This window comes from Neodiprion fabricii, chromosome 4 (genome assembly GCF_021155785.1).
Source record: "Neodiprion fabricii isolate iyNeoFabr1 chromosome 4, iyNeoFabr1.1, whole genome shotgun sequence".
Lineage (NCBI taxonomy): Eukaryota > Metazoa > Arthropoda > Insecta > Hymenoptera > Diprionidae > Neodiprion > Neodiprion fabricii.
Window position 1 is genome coordinate 924,601 of NC_060242.1, and position 18,078 is coordinate 942,678.

The 18,078-nt window shown below is 39.9% G+C and overlaps 1 protein-coding gene across 4 annotated transcripts in view; it reads left to right on the forward strand.

The window, feature by feature from the left end:
• LOC124180787 (zinc finger CCCH domain-containing protein 13) overlaps positions 1-18,078 on the forward strand; it is a 116,400-nt gene that overhangs the window by 18,143 nt on the left and 80,179 nt on the right. For 3 of the 4 annotated variants that reach the window (XM_046566573.1, XM_046566571.1, XM_046566574.1), the window contains exon 2: positions 4,398-4,689. In XM_046566573.1, the coding sequence (XP_046422529.1) occupies positions 4,645-4,689 (45 nt within the window). In that variant the 5' untranslated portion in view covers positions 4,398-4,644. Of the gene's footprint in view, positions 1-763; positions 1,193-4,397; positions 4,690-18,078 lie in introns of those variants that run through there. The other variant, XM_046566572.1, reaches the window with a different exon arrangement.

Below are 18,078 nucleotides of genomic sequence, written 5' to 3' on the forward strand. Positions count from 1 at the left end.
CATTTACAGCTCTTCTCGCTTCGGCATGATTTTCCGACAGAGAGATCGTTTCGTGAAAATTTTACCAATGGACGATATTGAGGCTAATGCTTCGTTTACATTCGCTTGTAACGGGACGAATGTTTGTTTTTTTTACCCGAAAATAAACATTCGATTCATCGATTTGATTTCGCTTAGTTTCGAACTGGTCAGATTTTGGGAAAGATTGGCAGAGCCGATCCGAGATTGAGATTGATATTTTGCTAGTCTATCAATTTAAACATTTTAGCGAGCAACGGAAATACAAGGGCTTGATTTTCGTATAAAAAGATGAAAGAAATTGTGATAAAATTCTCGTTAAAAGTTTAACCTGTACCCACACATACATAAATACATGGCATATTATTTTGAAAAAATCTTCCATTTTCCATCGTCGTTATGGAATTAAATTAGATCAGGTACACACGGTTGTAGGTGGTAAAAAAAAAGAAGAAACGATGGAACAGCGAAACGCGTAAAGAAATACTTGCCGCCGGTCGCAATCGACAATCAACGAACCGCGAAATCGAGTCCAGCAATCGTCGCGTTCGACGATCGCACAGCCGACTGGGATTACATCCGCAAATTCTGAGATGCTGCGGCGAATGTTTAGAGAATGAGATGCAAACGCGCGTTGCGGATTCAGGGGATGCATTACGGCGGGTGAAACACGCGCCAATTCGCTTCCGCGTTCGCGTTCATTAACGGAGCGAGTATTTGCCCGAGTCTCTTGCTTTCGGTTCGCCGCGAGATGAAGACGCCGATTTGAGATCCGAGGTCCGCGGCATCCCGAAGAGAGATCGGCTCGTCCAACGGTCCGCGGATGCCGGCCGACCAGTTATGCTTGCCGTACCATCGCCTCTTGGTCATCGTCGCGAGTTCTTCTTCCGTTCTCGTTTCACCGCGGCTAGAAACCGAATAGACCGTATAAAAAACCTCTAATATCACGCCGATGAAATTCTACGCGGGTTGTTCAGCCGCTATCGAATAAAATGCATCCTCTCGTCCTGCGGTGCGGTTAGATTCCTCCATAGTGTCCTGTGAACGTGTTTGGCAAAGGATGTTTTGTGCAGAGTTGCTGTTCAACGAATTTTTTTATCCTCCACGTGACACGGATTATGTGATTTGGATTTATTTGCAGGATTGGATTCGGTCTTGTCGTTTGCTCTTCACGGTGAGAATTTTTTTTTTTTTTAGATCATTCAAATACAATTAATTTTACGCATAATAGAAATTTCTCTTGAACCATACGATGTACGTGAGAAAGTTATTCAATTAACATTTTTTTTTTTTTGTCTTTCATATACGGTTCTCGTCTTCTTTCGAAATTGGATTCCTGATCAGCGGGTTTATTATCTCGCCCGTAATAGCGGTGGGTTTATTATATACGTATGTGCGTGCATATACCGTTGAAAGAACCGGCGTCGGTGTTCGGGAAAAATGTTAAGAATGCAGAGAGTCATTTGTCTCTCATGGATTTTTCCCTCGAGCATTTTTCTCTCCTTCCCCTCCCCCTCTCTCTCCCTCTCATCGCGCTCCTTCCATCACTCTTTCATTTCCGTCCTTGTCTCTGAAACCCTTCATCCTGGCGCATCTCTCGAGCGTTTGAAATTCTTTGCTCTCTATAGTATATTTAAAGCAAGGATACACACGTCGTTTTCTGTGAAGAAACAAATGAGACTGATCTGCGAGAAGGAGACAAAAATTAGATCGTAATAAAATAAATCGAAATGAAATTAAACAAGATCCTACCTGCGATGCCTACTCAGTTCAGTCAAGCGCAGCGAATGATTCAATTCAATGTGTATAAATAATACACAAAAGTTTTTCTCCCGGTAACTTTCATTCCGCAAGGACACCCGCTTGTATCGAGACTCCTTTGCGTGTGTCTGCGTTATTTTACGAGCTGCGCGGAGTTGCCTCTGCGAGATGAATAACGCGTACGAATGTATTTGTATGCGAAGAAACAAGATGACAACGAATAAAAAGATATCGAAGACAAATAAATTAAAAAAAAAAAAAAAATTGTTTGGCATACCTTTCTACCCCGGCCAATATCTACGTATAGACTTGCTCGTAGAATATCGCTTCTTTGTATGGTTGTTATTTCGATGCTTGGATGTGATATTTCTGCAACCGCAAAGAAAACAACGGAAACGAATTAAAGAGCAGAGAGATACGGAGAGAGAGAGAGAGAGAGAGAGAGGGGGAAAAGGAAATTAATCACCGCATGACATACATTCTCGATATCTGCGCTGTAATCTACAACTATAATAGCTTACACAGGCATGCATTGTACTATATAATGTATATCATATTCCACTGGTTTCTTTACGTAATTCGTATCGCGGTAGAGGACGGGTTCTATATATTACAGGCTAAGCCAAGACTGATGCACACGGAGTCTGCAACTTTCTCTGGGAGATTTTAACATCGCGCGGCAGGAGATGGATGCGGAAAATACATGTAATGACGGTAATAACTGCGAGACCGTAACACAGAGAGTGCATCGCCTCTTGCGCGTATTACATATGCGATAATTTCACTGCGGGATGATACGCGAATGTGGAAGGAAATAGTCACATCTAAGCTAAGGCGAGATTACACACCTCCGCATACTCAGGCTTGTCGTAGGTACGTAAATAAATACGCAAATGCAGAAATATGTACGCGCAAACGACGATCGAGCGACGTTAAAGATCGACGCTATTATCTCGGTTCGTTCTTGCTTTTAGGTGTAACAGGCGTAGGTATGCCTGCCGCATTCACGCGCCTCGGAATCTAGAAGGAAAGGAAAAGGTGTGCCAAGTTTGCACTTTGCCTTAGAACTCTGGCGCTTACGACTGTCGTGTACGAATATAACACGGTATTGCCGTACCTGTATGTGGGATTTGAAAAGGATCAGGGATAAGATCGCGGAAAATTGTCTATCTTTTTGACGATTCCGTCAATTTTTTCATCTCTTATAACACTGGTCGACGGTGGTTTTTTTTTGCCCTTGATATTTCAGTGGTCTCTGTAAGATTTGATGTCAACGACCCGAGGCGTAAGCGTAGTTTTTCGAAATTGGCTGCAATTGTTTATCTTATCGATATTTTCATATATGAATCGAAAATTTTTTTATTCATTTTATACTTTTAATGTCCCAAGTTTAACTAAGAAAGAATCCTTTAACGCGCAAAGGATTTTTTTTTTTCGTTTCCTTAATTTTTTTCCACATTCCCGAATACCAAAATTGACGGAAAAAAGTCGGGGCGATGAGAAAAAAAATTTTTTAGGAAGTATCTATGTGCCAAAGCCGATGTTTTTTTTTAGTGGAAAAACCTTTTTCCGGGAAATTTGACACTCGCGGTGTTAAAAAAAAAAAAAAAAAATTCTCTTGAATTCGACCGTGGGAAAATTCGAACACGACGCCTTTGACAAATTATGCAGTTGCGGCAGTTTCGACTTGTCGTTTTACGGGTTTATTCAACAGGCATCCCATACACGCGTAGTTCAGGGATTTACTCGTTTATTCAGATAACCTACACGGTTATCGTCGTAGAGAGTTTGGTCCCTCCGCCCATAAACACCGGAAGTTACGGGTGTTAATTGCTCCTTGACACGAGTTTCGTTTCACGGCGAAGGTCAGGCTTGATTAAGACGCCCGGATTTTCACCGCATTTCCGTATAAATTGCGCGGCTCGTTAAGTGGTTGAACACCAACCTAGATAATCGTATATTTTTAATTTTACCTCGTTCTTCTTTCGTCAAATTTCTAAACTTGTAACGTTTTCTTTTCGTTTATGTATATCCTACTTTCTCGTTGAATGCACATTTCAAAATTTCTTCTCGCTTGTAGCCCTGGATAATTATGATAATTCGATTTCATGAAATGTATTGGTTTTTTTTATATATATTTCACGTGTAATTATGCCAAAAAATTATTGACGTATAAATAAGATGATCGTTTCGATCAGGAGACCGACTACGCTACGTTTCGTTCCGTATAATTAGTTTCTAGAGAGAAAAAAAATTATCATTTCTGAATAAAATATGTATAATAAAACTTACAGAAATAAATCGTAGAAATTCAATGTGAGACGTTGTTGGAAATTCTTAGCTTTGATAATATGGAACGCAGATGTTCGACGAAGAAGTTTCGTAGCTGTATAAATGACCGTATATAAGGAAGTAATTCTGCGGTCTCGTTGAGTCCTCGAATCAATTTTCACGGTCAAACAATGACCGAGCATTTGTGGTGGATGGACACACCGGTGGAGAAAAAAGCGTCAAACAATTTCTTGGTCTACTCCTCTCGCATTTCTCTTCTTATTTTACTCATCGTCGCACCAAGTCTAACGGTCAAATTTATTTACCACCTACTGTGTATGTTTCAGAAAAATAAAACCGTTCCTGGCGCGTCTCTCTCGTTCGCTTCGTTGGGCGATTTTGCACCAGCACCGAGGGGGCCTTCCTACCCCGGCACGCTGTTCGAGAAAGTGGACGAAACGAGGAATAAAACTCCCCGGTATCATTCTGCGCACCATCGAAAATATGTCCCTAATCGAGTCGATCTGCCTCGCCTTGCACGATTAGTACCCGACGCTGTTTCTGCCTGAATTACCGCGGCAAATACAAGCCAAGATGGAAACCGAAGAACTTACCAGGCTCGTCGACGGCATATACAAAGTGAGTAGAAAAACATTGAAAATAAAAAAAAGGAAAATTCTTACTCTTGCAAACGTTATCGAAGAAGAACAGTACATTATGCAACGAGGGAATAAAGTCGAAGATTATTCCCGCGGATGAGTTTACTGCCCGAGCGAAGTGAGCTCGTTTGCTCTGATATTTCCCGCAAATGCGTTAAACCGGAATAATACGCCACTTTCGTCCCACTTTTCAGGTAAAAAAATTTAACATTGCGGTTGAGTCGTGAATAAACGAAATTCATTGTAATTCGGAAAAATGAAAATCGAGAGATTAACATTATATTCTCGACCTTTCGATTTCTCGTCCGAGCTGCCGAGATAAATGAGCCAAAGAATATTATTTTGAAATCGCCTCGGGCGTAATTCCACCCCGGAGGGGTGTAAACGTAAGTTCAATTTCAAGGTAAGCCTCACCCTAAGTTCAGTAGACTCTACGATATCGCCCTCCGGCTATTTTCTCCCTCGTGCGTACACGAAGATATGTATGGGAAAAGGTTACGGGGGCCGGTCGGCGATGTCATGGTGCAAGTCTGCAGCTGCTCAGCTGGGATGCTTCCGAATGCTACGTCAACCGGTTAATTAGATTATTTACCAGCTAATCATTTTAGCCCTGGCGTGGAGAGAAGGTTACGTCCATCCGGGGCTAATTCCATCCCGACACTCGATTATTACGGAAATTCTTCGCCTCTCGGGTGTTGTTTGTTTTCTCTTTATCTTTCTCTCTTTCTTTTACGCTCTTGAATTTCGAAATTCCATTTCTCTCCTCGACGTGTGCGCGTGTTTAATCGAACACCGAGGTGTGTTTCTTTAACCCAATTTCTAATAGTTATTTTTTTTTTTCTCTATTTTTTCTATTTCGTTTCGTGCGAATGATTTTTTGGCGTATGTATATATGTATGTATCATACAGAGGCATGCGGGGTAAAAATTAATTGTTTAACGGTCGAACGAACAGCTGCACAAGCGATTCGTCGACTGCATTCGATTCGTAACTCAACCGAAACTTATTGTTAATTTAACGGTATCGTGATAGTTCAAAGCGTATAAAATACTTTATGTAGGTACGTAGAATTAGGAGTTTTTTATTATCCGTAAAATGGTATCGCCGTTTTACTTTCAATTATTAGAAACGCTGCAAATAGAATTTCCTACCATTTCTTGTAGCTCGATGTTGCAAAATTCTGATGTGCAGATTCATTATACATAGGTGTAAGTTTTTTGCAATCAATTTTATTTTTGAAGAAAAAAACAGTTTTTTAAAATGCGAGTGCAAAGTTCGATTTTGCGTACGGGTTTCTCGCACTGTGAAAGGCGTGGGCAAAGTGGTCACTTTGCGCACTGGTGGGCGAAATTCGTGTTTCTAAGCGTAATCTCGCCTCTGTGCTGTTTCGATTTGAGCAACGGGGTTTTCGAATCGGATCTACGTCAGCGAGCGCTTGAATTAGGGTTGGTGCAGCAAGGGTCGCGGTGGTGTTGACAAGTTGCCCCCTTGGCGAGGCTATATCATAACCCCTCCAGGGTTACACCGAAGCGCACGACGAATGTACGTACGCGCGAGTCCCTCCAGTCCCGTATAATAGTCCCGAATTCCCCGAGTCTCGCTCTCGGGTTTCGATACCGCAGATCGCCATCTCGCGTGGAGTGGATATTAATTGGCTTTCGATGTTACGCCGATAACGCCTCGTTTCGCATCCCCGATTAACTTACACCCATACGTTATTATTTGTATATTATACTTCGGTGGATTCGCGGAAGTATGTAACCAGAAGCGACGGCGACGCAGCTCGATTCGTCGGACTTATTCGTTACTTGTTAGCAGGTACCTGCTTTATCTACTTGCAGAAATTGGGGCGGGGTTGTGGTTTCGAATTTGAAAAGTTCTGAAAGCGCCTGATTGAGAAGTAGAGAAATCAAACTTTTACGAAGCAACAAAGTTTCGAGTGTCGGAAAGACGACGGGTCAAAGTTCGGTCAAACTTTGGAAATTTTTCAAATTCAGAATTTCAGCCCCGCCCCTAGAGATCGAGTCAGTGAAAAGCTTACGAAGATGAAAAATACATGACGATGACATTCATTGACGATGATCGAGAAATCTCTTCTAGTCGATTCGTTCCGACAAATTACGACGAATTATACGTATATTGGTGAAAATGAGAAAATCACACGTGTGTCTGCACAATTGTGATACATGCCTGTACTCGTAACCGTACCGACGAGGAATAGAGAGAAATTATTCTAGATACGGTTTTACGTAACGCGACAAAAGTTTCCGAAGCCGGCTAATCGTGCCTCGTAACCGAGCCTCCGGACAATTTCTCAGACGTTGAATCCAATGCAGAGACGTGCGGCAGACACGTAAATTATACACCAACCTAGATTCGTATTCTATAACGCGTATGATAAAACTAATGACACCCTTTTCACCGTCATATCCGTAATATCATGTAGATATTAATACCCAGTGCTGCGTACGAACGAGCACAAATGTAGAATTAGAAATATGATGGGAAAAAAAATATAAAATAAAACAAATAAAAACTGGAAGATAAATTATCATCGAAAGAATAAGAGAGCTGTGTATTTATACCGTGTACCTTTATACTTGTTGTGTATCCAAGGCATGATAGGAATAAAATAAAACAGCGGCACGGCAGCCGCGTACCGAGCGAGGCTGATTGTATAACGTTTTCTCGCCTTTCCAATCTCACGACTAGACTCGCGACTAGGTGCAAAATTCTCGATAGAACAGCCGTTGGGTTAGATCTTTTGTGCAGAGCCGAGTTAAACTGTAAACTGCGGAATAATACGTCTGTCGCAATATTTTGTATCGGATACCGATGCACAGAGCGAGGGCTTAACGCTTTGCCAATAATACAATAATTTCCACAATCCTGCCAGGTTGAGTCATATTTTATACGAATCGCTCAGAGTCTTGGAACAAAGATTTAAGGAGAAAAAACACCGCTCATTTTCTTATTCTTCGTATTGCTTTCAACCAGACATTAAATAACCGAGGTACGAGTTGTTCTTACAGGTTTTAAATTAACTTGCAAATTTCATCTCACGTCGTGCCGAATTTCGTAGTCTGGGTGTGCGAATTTCAAACGTTTCTCGATAAAGAGAAAAAAAAAATTTACCAGTAATTTATTATACAGAGAAACTTGTGTCAAGTGAAATAAAAATATATGTTGAACTTTAAATTGCCTCTAATTTCTGAAATCGAATAAATTACATATTAATTCAAGATTCTATGCGTAATAACGAATAAATTGGCAAGGTTCTTCGAGAGAGTCGTATCGCCAATTATCATCGGCATTCGCCAGAATCAACGGGCTAGTGCCTTATTTTTGTTGTTTCGTTTTTCTCTCTTTTTCGCCTATATCGTTTTGGCCAAAATCTCTCAGCTTACATAAAGCTAAATCGCAGTATGATTAGGTATGTCAGATGCGTTCTGATTTTACCTACGGCCATACATCATTCGGCGAATCCTTTCGCATGAATAATTCACCGTAGTTCGCAATTTTATTTTCCACATCGTCATCGCATAGTAAGCGATTTAACGCAGCTATGTAAGAATACGTATAACTTGGCAATACGCAAGCACAAAGGCAATTTCGATTCCATCTGTACAAGGTCAGCGTCCGCGAAAGGATTCTACTTTTTCGCATCTCGTCGGCTTCCCATGCCTTTTATTTTTTCTTTATTTTATTCGTACTTTAATCTTCGTTTTTTTTTCCTTTTTTTTCTTTTATCTTCTCTGTCGTCGTTTCTTTGCCACTCATCTCAGGCTTCGAATGTAGACCCGAAGTCTGTTTTCCATTTGGAGTATTACGCAACCGAGATACACGATGTACGATACTTGAAAATGATCCGAAATTCGATTCACATTATCGAATGAAAAAAGAAAGAAAAACGGAATAGAAATGTTGAATTAAAACGATGTTGTTTCGCAACGTGATTATAATCGCCAATCGGGATAATCTGAATGCGAATATTACGATCGAATCGCACGGTTTGCACCGACGTTGTGTTGATAATTTATATTCATCGCACACTTGCTCTGAAGAGATTTGGTTGGAAAAAAAGACGTACGAAATTAAGAGAAAAAAGAAAAAAAAAAAAAACCCGCGTCGTTTCGCATCGTTAATCAAGCTCACTTCATTCAAGTCTGTAAATCTGAAATTAAGAATCGTGCAACATTTGCAAAATTTCTAATACAGTAGGTATCATTTTTGGTTCGGTCTTTTTTTCCCCTCATTCTCTACTCTTCAATTAAAACGGCGAATCGCGGCGCGACGACTTGAAATAGCACGAATTTTGCATCCCGTCCGTCATTCGCAGAACTTTGGGGCTAGCGAATCGAAGCTTTACTCCAAGGTTCCAGTGATTGACGAGAACCGTGACGCCGATGCAATTTCCGCTGGTTGTGGCCTACATTTTTTTCGATTTTACTTCTTGTCCGTTTCTTCGCAGTGTTGTAGCTTTCTTACTTTTTGCCCATACAATCTACTTTTCCCTTTTCTTTATATTAGTATTATCATTATTGAGGACGAAATTGTGTTGATGAAAAAGAAGAAAGAGAATACTAAAACATTACAAAAAAGTAAACAGAAACGCGGCTGATCTTTTCTCTGCCAAACAAATTATAACAATAATTTCGTTTTTATTTATTATATTTTTTTTTTTTTTAATCTGAATTTTATTCGTCTTCTTACTTTAACTAAAAATCTAATGTACTTTACGCGCACGTCACCGGACTTCCTTCGATGAAAAAGATATTGAATTTCGAATTCAGGGAACGGCGTTTTCGGGATGGAGAAAAACAGAGAGAGGGATGGAGAGAGAAAGAGAAAATCGCGGAGAGAATCAAAGGATTTATGGTTCTCGGGGGACCGGCGACAACAATTGCGAGTAATCTCGGACCCCGCGGTAAGAGAGTTTTCAACGATTTATCGTTCAACGGGTTCAGAGATCGCTTTGCGCAAAAGCCTAGCTGCGGCCTGCGAGCCGCCACAACATTGCAGATATCGTTTTCTTCCCACAAACCGCCCTTTATCCGGAGTTAACCCGAACCCCTCCTTCGGCCGTTTTTTTTCTTCTTTTTTTTTTTTTTCATTTTCTGTGCAATTCACCGCAAATTCGAGGTGCTTCTGACTCTGCAATTCGCATTACCGCAATGAACATTCCTTGTTTGGCAATCGTGGATAAATTTCGGACTTTAACGAATGAAAACGATCGATGAAATTAAACTGGGTAATTTTTTTAATTTGCAACTTGGAATTGGAGTGATTGTCTGCAGATATGGAGTTAAATACTTTTAATAAAAAAAAACGCCCCGGCAAGTTGATCTGGATTTCTAGTTGTGTCTGCAGTTTTTCCCTGCATCGAGCGCAGGTTTATCTAAGCCACGAAAGTTATATCGATCAATGATCTCAATATCGTCGATGCAGAGCCGCAGGCACCCGACTTTCACGCATAAAACAACGATTTGTACTTTATTGTACATAAATATAACGTCCGGTATATTTTTATACGGAGATTACAGGTTGTAGAGGTGATTATTTCGTATGGCGTTTCGAATAAAGTTCCACCCGACGAGATAAATTTTCCATCGATAGTTCGATAGAGAAATTAACCCTTTGATTCGCACATTATTTAGCCGAGTCAACTTTTACAAAAAGATAGTATTCCATAGTTTTTTGCCTCGCTGATTACGAATCCTAAACCAGATATAAAAATTCAAAATGGCAGATCTAACCGGAGGAAAATTTCAAATTTGAACGAATACGGTGAAAAAACTCCATGCGGGGTTTTTCGGTGTTGTCGATTAGATTCACCAGATTGAATTTTGAAAATCTGATATGAATATCGTAATCAGCAAACCCAAAAACCACTTGAAAAATTTCGCAATCGTATCCTGTAAGTAATCGAAACAAGGTTGATTTTCATCGTCAAATCGCAGCATCTTCTCGCGAATCTGTCGGCATCTGTGCGCCTCTGATTGTAAAACGCGAACGAATCGCTCGTCGAGCGTCTAGAAAGCAGCTTTCGCCGATTCTAGGCTCCGGGCTGACCTCCTATTCCGCGGATTCTTATATTCGCCGATCTTCACGCTGCAGCAGCATCGCGCAGGAATTTTTGTCCTCGCTTATTCCTCTCCTCTCCTCCCTCCACCCCCCCCCCCCCCCCCCCTTCGACTTACGGATCCACTCCATTCACCGCGGCCAGGCAGCAATGCCGGGCAATTTTACACGTCTTACTGACTTCGTTAACGAGCAACCAACTCCGGCTGGTTAGGTGTACCACCTACCTCAGCTCCAGGTTAACGAGATCCTTCCGTTATGCATCTGCATCCAAGTTTCAGAGGCTTACGGGTAGAGAAATATTTCTCAGCGTGGTTTGCAACGCGACAATTCGATGATTTTCAAACTCTGTCACTGCCTATTCGTCCGGTGTAAGCAAGAAATTGTCAAAACATTTTATAACGCGGATGTTAGAAAATTTGTCCCTGTATCTTTGTTTTATTGTTCAAAATTACGAATAGCCCGATTTTATGCCGTGAAAATTAATTCGGATACATTTCCACATTTATCCTTTGACACGGGGAAACCTGTCCTTCTTTTTCTTTTCGTTTCTTTTCTTTTCTTTTTTGCTCTAATTTTCCGTCATCATTTTTATTTGATTTTATGAAACTGTGCGATTGACATCCTCGTTGAAAATAAAAAGGAAACTCTTGTAAAGTTGAAAAGGTAATTTCACTTTCAACGCTTCTTACGCGGCGCGTAATTACTTTAATTAATTCACTGATTCAGGAAAAGAAGAAAAAATAAGCAATTAAGAAACGACAAGAATATAACGATCGTTATCGCTGTGTATATAATTAAAACGTAGTATTATAAAATGTACGGACGTACAAATAGGTACAATACGCGCCTACGCGTCCGTCTGTCTCGCTATCATGTACCTAGACAATATAAATTCTCCCTCGTTCGGTCGCGCGGTTTTCGAACATCGAAAGGTAACTCTCGGCGATCGGGAATACCGCGGACAGTGAGGAAGGAGGGAAAAAAAGGAAAAAAAAAGAAGAAAAAATTGAAGGGCCGAATCGAATCGAGATATTTTTTTTTTTTTTTTCTACCGTCTCCTTTAATTTACACCGTCTGCGTTTATACATTTCCAGTAGAATTTTTGCGTCTCTTTGTTTTATTTCTACAAAAAATCGTTGATACCTGAGAGAAAGATCAAAAATTTCCATCCAGCGTTATCGGAGGTTATAGATACGAATTTTTATTTATTTTTTCTTCGTTACGAACTATCGAAGAGAGATTATACATTATTTCATGGATAGTAAGTAGTAACATCAGTTGTCAAGTGTAGCTCATTTTTCATTATAATACTTGACCGTGTTAACAATTTTCAATTCAGTTTAACAACACAGATACTAGAATATGTATATTTCCTCCTCGAACTTCTTCTTCCTCTTTTTCTCTTCCTTCATTTTAATGACCTGTACTTTTTTCAATCCAGAGTTGTTGAGGCGATGATTTCTTTTTTTTTAATTTTTCTCAATTTCTTCTTCAACCGTCGGTACGCAGAGATCGATCCGTGCTGTTTCGTTAGTAGCAAACCACGTATACGCGTGAAATAGAATAACATAATTGACAAAGAAGGAAGAAATGAGAATAAAAAATAGAAAAGAAAGTGAAAAAGAAGGGACTCCAATTACAAGGATCGCGAAACCATAATAAGTCACGTGGAGTAAATGTGAAACGTGATCGCGAAACTCGGCGGCGACTTATCTCTCTGAAACCTGCGGCAGTTTCGTGCGAAAGAGCGCCACGCCTAGATGATATCAGGCCGATGCCTGCCTCTTCTCTCAAGCCCGTCTCTCACCTGCGATACCGACTGCCTGGCTATTTGTGTGTCTACGTATCTACGTATCCGCTTTCATCTCTTTCCTTTTTCTTCTCTTTTACCCTTTCGTTTTAACGCAATTATCACGCAGCCAGAGTTCCATTAATTAAAATTAATTGACAATAATATATATTTATCGAGCGTAATTGATTTTACGCGAACGTCGAAAACACACTGTGCCTATAATATGGTACGTTTGTTTGATGGAGAAAGAAATAATGAGAAGAAATAAACCAAAAAACAGAAAACCTAGCGCCGCGATAAAACGACGTAAATTGTAATCTTTTTTCGCGTTATCGATACAAAACGATGCGAGTATTACGGATTTAAAGCGAGAAAATATTAGATCGTGAATAAAATTTGAAAAATTGTCCGATATTCGAGCCGAGGGGTCTGAAAATTGAAACAATAATTCATATCCGCGGAAAGTTGTAAGAGGATAACTTATTTTGCCTGTGGGCATTATTATTTATGCATTATACCTTGTGCCTACATAATACGTATAATACCTACGTCGTCGAAGTCAATGACCGTTGAAGAATATCATAAGGATAGCTGTCAGGTGTAAATAAATTTTTTTATTTTTCTCTCCTTCTTCCTTTTACAAATTTCTTTCGTTCACCGTTTTCCGCACCTGGGTATATTTATAATCATACGCGTATAGATGATCATATAATTTTTCTATCTATAAGCTCGCGTAGGTGGTTATGTAAATAGCGAGGATAATTGACAGGTGTGAAGAATTTGAATAATCACGCGATTTGTGTGTGTGTGTGTGTATATATATATATTCACGACGTTGGGAGAATTCCTCGCTGCATTCTTTTGCGTTTCCGAGGAATTTTTAACCCGTTCCTACCTTATAACGCGCTAAAAATTATTTCATCAGTAATATAATTCCACTCCTATTTACAAGTAGGTAAATAAAACAATATAACGATATAAATTTTAATTTTACCTCTTGCGGAAACTGTGAACAAGCGGTGAAAATTTATAAAGAGATACGTTAAACTGTTTCGTTTATAAACCCGCGCAAGTAGTGTTGGTGTTAAAATTTTTTTTACACAATCGGTTTTCCCTTTCTATCTATTTTATTATTTTCTTCGTCGTTACGGCTTCAATTTCTTTTATACAAGTTCAAATTTTACCGTAATTAATTATCTTTACAGTCGAGACAATGAGGTGTTCGTACAATGTTACGTATACGTCATCTCTGTACGCGTGAATATCTCTTCATCTCTCTCTCTCTCTCTCTCTCTCTCTCTCTTTTTTGTTCATAACGTACAATACACGGTTTGATTTAGATGTACCGTTACTTCTTGGAGAGCTCATCGCACCTAGGCGTAAAAGTATAACGCATTCCTTCTTATACCTGCAGCGACGTAACGTATTTAAATTGAACAATGAGAGAAAGAGATAGAGAGAGGTAGAAACATCGAGGTAAGATAGGAAAAAGGAAGAAGAAAAAAAGTAACCGAACAGAAACGAACAAACGGTAAAATAACATTTTTACGACATGACGCGTGTATTAACTTGTGTAACGACACGTGCAGTGCGGATTTTTATTATATATATATATATATATATGGCCGGTCCATGCACGTTGAATTTTATTATAAGGCGTGTACGTGCTTTGTGAACGAATGCAAATATCGGTGACAATGTAACTGGTTGTTTTTTATTTTTTCGAAATTTCGTTTCGATTGCAAAGTACTATTTTGTAATTCGGTAATTTGTTTTGTTCAATTAATTTCTCAATCGAATGTTGTAATTGTTTGCGAGTTTGAAAGTGAAAACAGGTACAGGGATTAAAAAAAATTTGTAAAATAGAAAACGAGGTTGCCAGGTCATTTTTTTAAAGGTGGGACGGGTAGGAAGGTAGAGTTAAGTTGACAAAAACTGTGATAAATAAGACGAGTCCTTGCTTTCCAACTGCAAGAGGAAAAAGAAGAAGAAGGAGTTGAAGACGAGGAGGAGCAAGGCGAAGAGAGAAGGAGAGCGAGAGCGTAGAGAAGAGGAGTATTATAAATAAAAGAAAATAAAGAGAGATCGCCCGCTCGAGAGGCACGGTTTAAGTAAGATAAAGCACATCTTAGAAGCCCGAGACGAGAGCCGCTCGTCTTTCCAGCATCCGTGACGCTGACTCGGCCTGCAGGGTGTATAATTCCTACGGAATTACAGAGCTCGGAGTAACTGGAATTGTGTAACGCAAGATTTCATCTTCCGGGGCGTGGGGAAGTGAGGGAGGGAGGGAGACGGAGCGCGAACTTGGCGAGCGATAGAATAACCGAAAAGTTGAAATTCGTATCAGATTTGAGTTACGTAACGTTCACTGTACGAAGAAATATTGAAACTGGAAATCATTGTTCGACGAAAATTCAGAACGACTTTGAATGAATTGAATTTCCAAAATCCGTACAACACTTCGCTTTTGAAAAATTGATTACACTCGATTTTCGACGATTGTCGTACACTTGCGAAATAATGATTTTGCCAAAAAATTAATCTCTACATTAACGTCTACGATTTTTTCACTCTCTTAAATTCGTCACGGGGTTGAAAATAAAACGAACCGATTTCGTACTCAAAAAACAAAAAAAAACAAAAACAAAAACGACAAAACATTTCGTTGATCGTTTCAACACTCAGGTTCCTCGCATGGAATTCTCTAACGTCGTGTACGGACAAGGGTCATCATCGAATCTCGCTGAGCGCGTTTGCGCGAGAAAGAAAAACGCTTCGGGGATTATGAACCGAAAGGTTGTAACGGGACTTTGGAGTTTTGAATGTTGCGCGATAAAGTCGAAGCACATAGACGGTTATATACGTATACCTACATATATATATATTGGTATCCTTATTCGCCCGCAGGCTTTTCGGGTCCACGGTTTCGGTGTAATAACATTTCTTGGCCCAGCAGTTATATACTCCGTAAGTTACGTGTACGTCCGTCCTATGGGACATTTCCGGCGTTGTAATCCTCGCGATTTGAAACAGTCGTTTAATTGCCGGGGAATGTAATCGCCGAGATAAGCTCTGCAGCTATTGCCCGGCGAATTATAAGGTATCGAATTTTCACGCGAATTTCACTGCTGTGTAACTACGAGTGTTATTCCTGTGCATATCTGCGTTTTATTCAATTCTCACAGATCACACCTTTTTGGACAAAATTGTACAGACGAATTTTTACTTTCGCGAACGTAGAAATTGTTGCAAGTCGAGAAAATATTTTTTTTTTTTCACATAGGTGCTTTTTCTCTTATCGTCTCGATTCTTTCTTTGTTTGTTTGTTTTTTTTTTTTTTTTTTTTGTTTTCGTTGTTTATCTTATATCATACCGTAATAAAACCGAGATAAAGCCAAAACAGGAGGTGGAAAATCCACTCGGCGTTGCAGCGTTACTTTCCTACCCATAAAACATACAACCCAGTTTTATGTCCCGATCCGAGGATCCTCGAGGATTCGTTGCTCGGAGAGGTTGGTGAGTTGAGAATCAATACTTTTCGGTAATTTCATCGCGAGGTAGTGGGTGTACCGCTTTGCGGTTTCGTAAAATTCACGTACGTACATACATGCGGAAAGAGAATGCGAAAATCAAAAACAGGAACTCTGATATATTTATTCTTCATTTTAATATCGCTTGAAAATATTGAATGAAATTGTTGCTATTTTAAAGCGATTTTATTTTTCAGACGAAGACTCTATTCATTTATCCGCACTCGCGTTTTGTTTAGAATTTTACTTGATCTACAGTCTTTCGTTAAAAAAATATCAATGTTCGTAAAACATTGCACGCACTCAATCATTCCGATGCTAATTCGGTATTCATTCTCAATTATAATAATTTGTTGAGAATATCGGTGAACTTCGCCAGGGTGTTTTCGCAAAATATACGAGAAGCCGCGAATTACAGGTCCAGGATATCGGGAGTCCGGCGGAAATTGCGGATTTCAGCCCGCAGCTTACCGGGATAGATCAGCTGGCCCCGCTCCTCCACCGAGTCATCTACTTTACCGCTCCGCACACGTTTGTCTTCGGCTGAACCACCGGCGTGTTCCTTGCCTCCGTTTTCGCCGATTCCGCATGTGTGCGAATCGGCAAATCGGCAAATCGGTGTGTGCAGCACCAGGTTACGCGAACCTGAACCGATCTCTAACAGCTCTCCAACTTACTCTCCAATTTCCCGGCTATATACACGCCCATTACGGGTATTCACATCTCGCCCCATTCTATATAACTCTATCCAGAGATCGAATTTTCTCTCTAACTAGACTAGCTGACCGTGATAGGATTCGGTAATTCAAGTAATGAACAACCGAGCTTATCGCGTGTGTGTACGCAAGTATTATGTACATGCAGTGTGTACGTATCTGCATACGTATAGACTGTATAATATAATATACCTCGGTCTTAGCAATACTAAAATGACATGTCTGATTCGATAATGTGTGGCGACGTCGGATAAAAACACGCACTAATTTTTAAATTCAATCGTTCAATCGTGTGTTTTTTTCCTACTCTCTCTTGAATTTTTTTTTTTTTTTTTTTTTTTTCACTTTGCAAATTATCCGTCAAATTGAGTTGTTTCATTAGACATTGCGTAAAATTTTGTTATGAAATTCAGCCGTCAGATGCGCTGTTGCCAGATCTATTTTATGCGAATAAATACTTGAGTCAAAAGACATTTGTTCATTATTCTTGGTATATGAATAATTAAACTAATCCGATTAGAAGTGTCCTTAGGTAATATCTAAATCTAAGTTATTAATTTACACGTTGACATCTTTTATTTCAGTCAATATAAAATCTATATTTTATTATCACAGCAGCGGCACGTGCAACGTAACTCCGAAATATATACAATTAGTGTCGTGATTATCTTTCACGCACATCAGGCGCCGACGAACGAATGTAAAGGTAATCGATTATTGCCACATCTGGACCTTGTTTCAACTCTCCACTTCGCGTAATATAATCCGTGTAACGTGTAATAATTCGCAGCGATAATGCCATCCGCGCGAAATCAACGACCGTCGGAAATGTTATGACCTCGCTAATTGAAAATTATACGGCGACAAATTTTTAAACGCGTCGTTAAGCCGCGCATCTCCAGGGAGGAAAGAACCAGGTTCGATTCGTATACCTATATGTAACTAGCAGATTTCGAATTATCGCTAATTGTTGCGAGTGCGACGAGGTGTTGGGAAAATGCAATTAGCCCTTTCTCAATTTGCGCAAATCGCTTTGATGCGAGCGTCGCAGATGTTTTTTTGATTTTTTCTTCCTTACCACGCAATTTATTCACGCAGCCGGGCTTTGTCGTGTGGATATTTTTTGAAAAACTTTTTCTGCTTCGTCAATCTTGAAAATTCATACCGACTCGTATGTATGTGGGGAATTCGAAATTTTTCAAGAAAATCAACGACGGTGGTTGAATTCGCAGGGAATTCCCCATGTA